Source organism: Egretta garzetta, unplaced genomic scaffold (assembly GCF_000687185.1).
Source record: "Egretta garzetta isolate BGI_Z169 unplaced genomic scaffold, ASM68718v1 scaffold271, whole genome shotgun sequence".
Lineage (NCBI taxonomy): Eukaryota > Metazoa > Chordata > Aves > Pelecaniformes > Ardeidae > Egretta > Egretta garzetta.
The window spans coordinates 6,219-16,900 of record NW_009258669.1 but is presented as its reverse complement, the minus strand read 5'-3'; the positions used below and the strand labels follow the sequence as shown (position 1 = coordinate 16,900).

General features: G+C 41.6%; 1 protein-coding gene across 1 annotated transcript; it reads left to right on the top strand.

Moving 5' to 3' along the window:
• The first annotated feature begins 7,312 nt into the window (after window positions 1-7,312).
• Window positions 7,313-7,940, top strand: CCIN (calicin). Its single transcript, XM_035888495.1, is given in 2 exon segments — window positions 7,313-7,582; window positions 7,584-7,940. Coding segments are annotated over 2 exon segments (627 nt in total).
• The last annotated feature ends 2,742 nt before the right edge of the window (window positions 7,941-10,682 follow it).

The window sequence follows — 10,682 nt, the reverse complement described above, 5'->3', positions numbered from 1 at the left end:
AGAAACAGGTTCATTTGGAGGCTATTTCATAGCCAGGAAAGTTTCGTGATAACTGAACCTGTTATTAGCCCTTTGTACTGGTCAATTGCATGGACTACAGTCACAGGTGGGTAAAAGTGCAGGCATAGCTTATTTAGGGGTGCTGAACCACAGTTACAGAAAGACATCTGAGTAAAATACAGTCCCTACAAAAATGGTTACATTTTGTGTAATGGGTAATACACACTTCGTATGTTTATGAACAGTTTCTAGAGAGAGAATAAAAAGTTAAAAGTATGTTGCTGGTATTATCAATATATCCCATAATGGGCCATAATAATGTAATTTCAGGAATTATGTAGGGTGGAAAGCTATACCATAATCTGTTGAATTTTAAGAGTGTGAAAATTAACTAATCATTTATTAAAACACCTCACTCATTACTGGCTGTCCAAAACAACTTGTGAGTGTATTACAGAATGCATCTAAATGCTGAGAATAATTACAATGAAGTTTCCCCCCAAAATTAGCTGATTGAAAAAGCAATTAATTAAGAAAGCATTTCTTCATTGTAGTATTTGTCTCTAATGTGCTATGTCTCGCTGAATTTTAGTTTACACTCTGATCTATTATACTTGCCGATGAGACATTTCTCAACTAAACAATATGGCTTGCAGACCAAAGCCCCAATTTGTTGCTCAAAGTTCATTGGGTGCTCTAGGTTCTTCCTACAGAAATGCTCACCACCAGCTCCACAGAACAGACACACCCATCTTTCTTTGGGCAAGTCCTTTGTTCAACTGTCACATACAGAAGCAAGAAAAAGATGCCTCCAGAATACAAATAATTAGCTTCTGCAATGATTTTACAATGGCAGAATACCATTTTGCATATCGCAGTCTAAAATGACAGAAGATTGTCCTTTTGTTTAAACCATATTAAAGCAATAGAAGTAGAGGTAAGAGGATATGCAGCTATACATATATAAATCTAATGTAAAGCACAAAAGCAAGAATAAAAAAATAATAAAAGTACAGAAACTGTGGAACAGTGCGAGAACTATTCCAACTCAGGCAGTTTTGTACTACCTACCGCTTGCTTCCTGATCAGGGCGTGGCAACACCAATTCTAGAATTGTATTCTGTGAAACTCTGTGTGATGTGTAAAACCTTGGTTCTGTTGGAGGTTTGTCTTTTATTTCATCGGGAGAGCCATCTCATGCTGAGGATTTTATGGATATATTTGTACACAATAATGAAAAGCATACTTTGAATAGAATACAGTAAACAGAATAGAATAGAATAGAATAGAATAGAATAGAATAGAATAGAATAGAATAGAATAGAATAGAATAGAATAGAATAGAATAGAATAGAATAGAATAGAATAGAATAGAATAGAATAGAATAGAATAGAATAGAATAGAACAGAACATTTCCAGCTGGAAGGGACATACAATGATCATCTAGCCCAATTGCCTGACCACTTCAGGGCTGATCAGAGTGCGGTAGCTGTCACACTGATAGTTATCACACTGGCCAAATTGAATTTACATGCAGTAAAGCTTTATTCAGGAATTACAGAGCTTGAGACAACACGTGCATGTAGTTTATGCACTCAGCCACAAAGAGACTTTTTGTACAGTCCTGAAGCTTGGCTGGCATGACAAAAGACCTTTCAAGAGTAATGGTCCTTGAAGCAGATAATGCGCTTGCAGCTTTGACACAGTTTATAGAAAGAGAATTCCATGATCCAGTGATGATGACCATTTGCCAGCAGCAATTCCTTTTGCATATCAAGATCTAGTCCATTTATAAAATGTTTGAGTTTCCCAGTGGTTTTTCAGTCTTTGGTCTCCTTTCCTTGGACTATATACTGTGCAATGCCAGGGGGTGTTAATTTCCCCTGGCCACACCATTTGCCTTATCCTATTGTTAGTCTGCTTCTTTGTCTTCCTTGTTATGTCTAAAGCAGTGTTCCCAGCTCTTAAGGTTGTAATCCTTCAGTAACCAGAAGCTGACTGAGGAATGTTTGTACACACACAAAACCAGTTCTTGAGAAACAGGTTCATTTGGAGGCTATTTCATAGCCAGGAAAGTTTCGTGATAACTGAACCTGTTATTAGCCCTTTGTACTGGTCAATTGCATGGACTACAGTCACAGGTGGGTAAAAGTGCAGGCATAGCTTATTTAGGGGTGCTGAACCACAGTTACAGAAAGACATCTGAGTAAAATACAGTCCCTACAAAAATGGTTACATTTTGTGTAATGGGTAATACACACTTCGTATGTTTATGAACAGTTTCTAGAGAGAGAATAAAAAGTTAAAAGTATGTTGCTGGTATTATCAATATATCCCATAATGGGCCATAATAATGTAATTTCAGGAATTATGTAGGGTGGAAAGCTATACCATAATCTGTTGAATTTTAAGAGTGTGAAAATTAACTAATCATTTATTAAAACACCTCACTCATTACTGGCTGTCCAAAACAACTTGTGAGTGTATTACAGAATGCATCTAAATGCTGAGAATAATTACAATGAAGTTTCCCCCCAAAATTAGCTGATTGAAAAAGCAATTAATTAAGAAAGCATTTCTTCATTGTAGTATTTGTCTCTAATGTGCTATGTCTCGCTGAATTTTAGTTTACACTCTGATCTATTATACTTGCCGATGAGACATTTCTCAACTAAACAATATGGCTTGCAGACCAAAGCCCCAATTTGTTGCTCAAAGTTCATTGGGTGCTCTAGGTTCTTCCTACAGAAATGCTCACCACCAGCTCCACAGAACAGACACACCCATCTTTCTTTGGGCAAGTCCTTTGTTCAACTGTCACATACAGAAGCAAGAAAAAGATGCCTCCAGAATACAAATAATTAGCTTCTGCAATGATTTTACAATGGCAGAATACCATTTTGCATATCGCAGTCTAAAATGACAGAAGATTGTCCTTTTGTTTAAACCATATTAAAGCAATAGAAGTAGAGGTAAGAGGATATGCAGCTATACATATATAAATCTAATGTAAAGCACAAAAGCAAGAATAAAAAAATAATAAAAGTACAGAAACTGTGGAACAGTGCGAGAACTATTCCAACTCAGGCAGTTTTGTACTACCTACCGCTTGCTTCCTGATCAGGGCGTGGCAACACCAATTCTAGAATTGTATTCTGTGAAACTCTGTGTGATGTGTAAAACCTTGGTTCTGTTGGAGGTTTGTCTTTTATTTCATCGGGAGAGCCATCTCATGCTGAGGATTTTATGGATATATTTGTACACAATAATGAAAAGCATACTTTGAATAGAATAGAGTAAACAGAATAGAATAGAATAGAATAGAATAGAATAGAATAGAACAGAACATTTCCAGCTGGAAGGGACATACAATGATCATCTAGCCCAATTGCCTGACCACTTCAGGGCTGATCAGAGTGCGGTAGCTGTCACACTGATAGTTATCACACTGGCCAAATTGAATTTACATGCAGTAAAGCTTTATTCAGGAATTACAGAGCTTGAGACAACACGTGCATGTAGTTTATGCACTCAGCCACAAAGAGACTTTTTGTACAGTCCTGAAGCTTGGCTGGCATGACAAAAGACCTTTCAAGAGTAATGGTCCTTGAAGCAGATAATGCGCTTGCAGCTTTGACACAGTTTATAGAAAGAGAATTCCATGATCCAGTGATGATGACCATTTGCCAGCAGCAATTCCTTTTGCATATCAAGATCTAGTCCATTTATAAAATGTTTGAGTTTCCCAGTGGTTTTTCAGTCTTTGGTCTCCTTTCCTTGGACTATATACTGTGCAATGCCAGGGGGTGTTAATTTCCCCTGGCCACACCATTTGCCTTATCCTATTGTTAGTCTGCTTCTTTGTCTTCCTTGTTATGTCTAAAGCAGTGTTCCCAGCTCTTAAGGTTGTAATCCTTCAGTAACCAGAAGCTGACTGCCAGTGAGATGTTTACAGCCTCTGTTTTCATCCTGTGCATATATTTTCAAGGTCTCTGCATAACAAAAGATGCCTGGTACCAAGCTTCAGTTTGCACTGCAAATTCTCACAAGCTGATAACAAGCCTAATGGCCCACCAGTTCTGTGGCCTTGCAAGGCTAGCATTAGGTTTCTTACTAGCAATGGGAGTACCATTTTTACTGGGCCACTCAGACAACAGTCACAGGCAATATACCTCCTTGTGGTGACAGCAAGATTTTTTTTTTCCTGTAGATTTTCTCTATTTCAGTGCAGCATCTTAAGAGTCCACCCAAGTTATGACTAGCCAAGATTACCAGCATGTTTCCCTTTTGCTCTGTGCAACTTTCTCTTGCAAGTTTGCAAGCAAGCCTGTGTATTTTGAACGAGTCTAGATGTGCTAGCAGTTCAGTAAATTGCAGTTGTGGATGGACTTTTCTCATCACCAGATCTTGTAGAGTGTAAATGACAGTTTCAATGACTTCCACAGAGAAGAAGGAGAAGACTGAGACTAAGCATTTGGAGGGGGTGGCTGTGACTGACAACCAGTGAGTAACAGGTGGGAAAGGATTCAGAAGGGAAAAGATATAAGGAGAAACTAGGGAATAATGAGAGAATAAAGAGTGGCACTGACTGATGGTGGATCAGTGGACTGGGGAGAATGGGGTGAAGCCCAAGAGTTGAGGAGCCCAAGAAGCTGGACTGAAAGGTGTGGGACAAGGAAACTTGAAGTTGACTGGCTTCATGAGAAATGCTGCTGGAAACAGCAGCTGAGGGGACTGAGTTATGAAAAACACAAAGAGCCTTTCCCTAGTGGAATGAGTAATATGAGACACATGGGATTAGGAGTAAGGAGTCTGCATGAGAAAAAGACAGGAGAGAGAGAGTGAAACAGAACAGATGATGTTAAACATCTTCTTTTTCCTAAAAAGTGACAGGTGAAGGACCGTGATCCATTAGGACATACTCAAAATTGGTAAAGGTCTTGAATTTAATCAGAGGTCTGCCATCTTCAGCAACACCATCTCCTCTCCTTCAGTTATTTCCTGTGCTGTAGGAGCAGAGATCTATGTTCCAACCCTGTGCGTATCTCCGGGACACACTGCTTTTTGATTTGACAATGCACAGGATTAGGACTATGACACAAAGCACATGTTCAGGGCTACTCAGAAGGTTAAAGGCTGCTAGTTTTAAGATTGTTTTTCAGTCATCATCTTTGCCTCTTCCAGCCTATTTATAGAACACTCAGCAAAATATCCCCCCCCAAAGCAATCTTGTGCCAGGCTGTACCGAGTGTAGTGGAGGTGACTGTCCTAAAGTCTCTATATTCTGCGTTTTAGAAGATAGCAGGCTGACAGTGTTTAAACACTGATTTAGGGAAGAGAAAAGCTAGTCCCTAAACTGAGTCAGTTCTGATTTTTCCTGTATTTGCCACCAAGTTGCTGGGTGATACTGGGCAAATCACTAAAACAAGCTTTTCACATCCAGTTGCCAATTTGAATTTTTTATCTTATGGCTGGGTTATTTAAGGCATTATGATTTAGTTTACGGAATTGTTGAATTCTTGCAGCTACAGATCAGTAGAAGTGTGTTGAACCAACAAGATACCTAGTCTTTGGCATCTCTAAATTGGCACCGGGAATAAATAGACACCATCCACTCTGATCTTGTTGTACTTTAGTTGTACTCTGTAGGAGCAGAGGAGGGTACACTCTGTAAATTGAGGGCAGAGAGGGGGAGGAATAGTTCTCTCTCTCCTTGCTGAGAGGGGTGTAAAAGTAAATTATTACTTTAAAAAGCTTCCACTCTTTTGTAAAAGGCACAAGGGAGAGCCATAGGACAGAAATGAATACATCTGTTGTCAGAGTAGCACTTGGAAAGTATGTGGAGCAGAAAGCCTGGGGTGACACACAAAAGTGAGTGAGTATAAACAGAATACTTAGTGCCAGGGTCCATGGGCCCAGTAGTCCCAAGACAGCTTAGGCCAGGGCTGTCAGTCCTGCCTCAGTGATGCTGTGCTGTAGGAGTACTCATCTATACCTCAGCCTCCTGGTCTGCCTGGCTGACATCGCATCTTGACCTCAGACCTGTCTCATCACTGCAATCTGTGGGCTGAGGTCATAGCTGAACCCATTCCAAGCTGGTTTGTAGATTTTAGTCACAAGTTCTCACCAATTTGCATTCACTCTCATTGTGAGAGGCACATCTTAAATCTGGATCCAGTTTCTTGTCTCCAACATATCAGAGGGCACAATGAACAACAGCTTCAGGTCCTGACAGACAGTTCAGGCTGCCAGCACCTTGGAAAGAAATCCTTGTGCATCATTGCTCTTGGATGTGAAGATCAGTTGGACCAATTCTTTATGAACAGACAGTGTTAAATACCTCTATGGAGTAAGCACTGAGGGGAGAGACTGAGATCATACCACCTACCTCAGAAAAGCACCTGGCATTCTTGAGCCAGCTGAAATGCATATGATGGCTGGTAAAGATGAGAAGCTTAAACGAGCCACACTTTTGTCCACCACTCACAGATACTTGGCAGTGTGCAAGGCAGTAGAATGTAGCATTCTAGCAGATGTCACTCCCTTGGTCTGCATCTCTAGAGTGCAGTTTGGTTTCCTCCTATGTCACCTTTCAAAATCCTAATATTTCCTGAGAAAAGTAACATACTTGGGTAGATAACTTGGCAAACAGAAGACAGGATGTATTTCCTGCTAGCAGTTACCTAATAAATTTACCTCCTTGGGAAGCCACCATGCACAGTCCCTGCGAAGGCTGTGCCAGATCCTGCTCTTGTCAGTGTTCAACCTGTGCTCCCAACTGTGGTACTGATTTGCTCTGACACACTACATACATATAGCTCTAGCTGTTTTACTCCAGACTGTTGAGAAAGGAGGTTCATGAGAAAAGAGACTAATTTTTTTTTCCTTCTACCTCATATTTGACCTGTTCTGTTTTCTCATGCTAGAACCTTACATATAGTCCTAGATCATAGACCATTTTCCCCTCAACACTTTAACACCTGTAGTATACTGTGTTCTAGCAGCTGTATTTTATGGCACCATGCATCTCACCATAACAACTGGTCTCTGAAAGCTCATACTATCATCTCTGCCTTGGACTAAATATGGGAAGATGCAGATCACAGAAAAGAAACAACATATCAAAATAATATGGAGGAACTGCTGAAAGTGGTAATGTAGTTTAAATGTGATTCCATGAAAGCTCACAGCTCTGTTTTTGTCCTCAGGTCCCTTGGTGAGAAAAGGTGCCTGTTCTACATGCTCATAGCCTACACGTGTGAGCTTGAAAAGGTGGTACCTATGTAGGGACTTGTGGGTTCCTCAGAACTCATGCTCAGTCTCCGTCAGATACAATGCAGGCTCTTTAAGGAGGACAACCTCCATGTACAGAAGGAGAACCAGGCTTTCCTGGCCCTGATCTAGTAAGTGAAATTCAGGGAAGAAGAAAGATAAACATATTCAAATAAGATTTTTGCCTATATCTACTTACCTGGAGGTCTTAGCCATGACACGCTGATGCTCAACAGTCATTCTGGCCCTCTGGCTCAGATGGAAATGATTTTGAGTCAGAGGAAGAAAGAACGTGCTTGAAGACTGCTTTCTTTTCCAGAGGAAGGGGTCATTAATTGACTCTGTAATGATTTGAGGAGGCCAGAAAGAGGAAGTAAGATTTAGTGATGAAAGTTTTGCTTATATTTTTTAGCTTACACGTTTTGCTTACATGTGGCTGAAACTGACAGAGATGCCATGTAAAGCAGCTGCTCCTGGTGCAACATTAGCAGTTAATGTCACTGGAGGAATAACAGACCAGACCACTACCTCAAAGACAGCTCAGTGACGTAACATATAAAACAATTCCTGGACTGAGGTGGTGCCTATAGGTTTGGTCTTCCACATCATGGTGACCTGCAGAGGAGCAGTGTATTCCCTTGGGGATTGTGCTCATGCAAGGAAATAGGTTTCTAACACTTGTGACTATGGTGATGGGAGGAAAGAGAACTAGACTTTGACAGGGAAAATAAGCATCCCCATAGATGCTGCTGCCTTGATCACCACAGGAAAAATGTCAAGTTAATTTGTATTGTTTGTTTATATTATTTGTAATTTATATATCTTCAGAAGGGCAAAAAAGATCAAGGGAACGACAGGCCAACCAGCTTCATGTGAATCTGTGGGAAGGCAATGAAGCAATATATCCTGGCACCATTTCCAAACTCAGGAAGGACAAGAAAATAATCAGTAGTCAGTATTGATTTACAAAGGAGAAGTCACGCTTAACCAACTTGATAACCTTCCACTGTGAGCTGACTAGTTTGTTGGAGACCACTGGGATGTTGTTTACCTTGGCTTTCGTAGGTAATTTTTTTCCTTTCCACAACATCGTAGTAGACAAGCTGACAAAGTATGGGTGAAATGAACGGACAGTGAGGTGAATTGAAAACTGGCTGAACAACCAGGCACAGAGGTTGTGATAAATGGCACAAAGTCAAGCTGGAACCAAGTCGCTAGTGGTATACCTCAGGGACTGATACTGGGGCCAGTACTGTTTACCTTCTTCATTATGACCTGGATGATAGGGCAGAGTGCCACTTCAGCAAGTTCACAGATGATACAAAACAAGGAGGAGTGGCTATTACACCAGGGGGTTCTGCTGCCATTTAGAGGGACCTTGATAGGCTGGAGAACTGGACAGAGAGGAATCTCATGAAGTTCAACAATGGGAAATGCAAAGTCTTACATTGGTAAGAGTAACTCCAGGCATCAGTATATGCTTAGGGCTGAGCAGCTGGAGAGTAGCTCTGCCAAAGACTTTGGGGTCCTTGGGGACAAGAAGCTGATCATCCACCAGCAATATGCCCTTATGATGAAGGCCAACAGCATCCTGGGCTGTATCAGGAAGACCATTATTAGCATGTCAAGGAAAGTGATCCTTCCTCTGTACTCAGCACATCTGGAGTGTTGAATTCAGTTTTGGGCCCACAGTACAAGAAAGACATGGACATACTGGAGCAAGTCCAGAGCAGGACTGCAAAGATGATTAAGGAACTAAAGCATCTTTCATATGAGGAGAGTCAGGGAGCTGGGACTGTTGAGCCTGGAGAAGAGATGGTTCAGGGGAATCTTATCAATATGTATAAATACCCGATGGAAGATAATGAAGAGAAGGGAGCCAGGCTTTTTTCAGTAGCGCCCAGTGACAGGACAGCAGCCAATGGACACAAATTAAAATAAAATAAAAAAAAAAAGAAGAAGAAATTAAATCTGAACACACAGAAACAGCTTTTTTTTACTGTGAGGGTGGTTCAAACACTGGAACAGGTTGCCCAGGGAGGTTGTGCAGTCTTCACTTGTGGAGAATACTCAAAACCAGACTGGAGACAGTGCTGCAAAGCCTGTTTTTGCTGACCCTGCTTGAGCAAGCAGGTTGGCCTAACCAGCCTGAACAATTCTGTGACTCACCTGCCACTTGTTTGATAAAAAATCCACCCTTAATATCTAAATCCTTATAAAAAACTCTGGGTCCTTTAGCCCCACTCCATCCATTCAAAATGGGCTTTCACAATCTCACGTTCCCAAGATTTTACGTTCATGGTATTGCTGCTTCTGCAATTCATATTGTTTCAAGTATCTTGTCCCCATATTTGCAAACCTGCCTCTTCATACGATTCCTCCCTGATCTCTTGTCATATTACTTCTTTATGTTCTGCTCTGACAGTCTGTCCTGCTGCTCTGTTCATCTTCATGCAGCTCTGTGCTTCCCTTAGGCATGGAACAATCTCTATCTTCTGCTTATTCAGATTCTGCTTGAATACCAAGCACTGCTGTGATGATTAGAGATACAGCCGTAACAGCAAAAAAAAGTAGCAGCACTGCACCACGTGTTTATTAGTTGTAGGTGCATTTCTTACTTTGCCTTCTATTTCTGGGTTTTCTTTGGAAAGCAGCTGCACCCTTATCTTGGGATGTTTGTGTTTAATGTAGCAGACATAACCAGCAGTGTCTCTTTTTTACTCCATCCCGTTAAATTCTCATGGCAGCAAATCAGCATGGTAAAACTGAAAGCAGTGTTGCCTCACTGCGGTCCTGGAGGCCTTGTAGCAGAAGACACATTTGTGAATACGCATAAAAAGTAAGGGCGAGACCCTTCAAGCCCTCTCACCTGGCTTGGTGATTCAGTGCTTTCCAAGGTGTGTCTCATGAAACAACTGCCTTCCAGAGATCAGAATTACATTCATTTAAAGGCTAGCCTCTCTTGGATGTTGTGGCAATGAACTTGTTGTCTCCAGTTTGGTTGTCTGAACGTGTGAATTGCTCTCTGCTCTTCCACCTGCGCCAGCGTGTGGCGACGCAGCCACCCCCCGGCGTTTGGCCTGCGCCAGGGGCTGGCTCACCCCCGCGTGTCTGTCAGACCACCCCGTTCACTGAGGCCGTGCGGGCTTCCCGCAACCTAGTGCCGACGAGACAGGGATCCAGTGTGAGCGCCAGCGCAGCGGGGAGCCAGTGGCGCCTGGGAGACCAATCCGAACCTCCGAATTAAGTCAATAAAAACAGCGGTTGTTTTCTGTTGTGATTTTGTGTGTTTTCTGTCTGGTATTGGGAAGCTTAAATTATAGCATCATAGAATGTTTTGGGTTGGAAGGGACCCCTCGAGGTCATCTAGTCCAATGAGAGAGGGTCTAGACAGCCGAGCCCAGCCGAG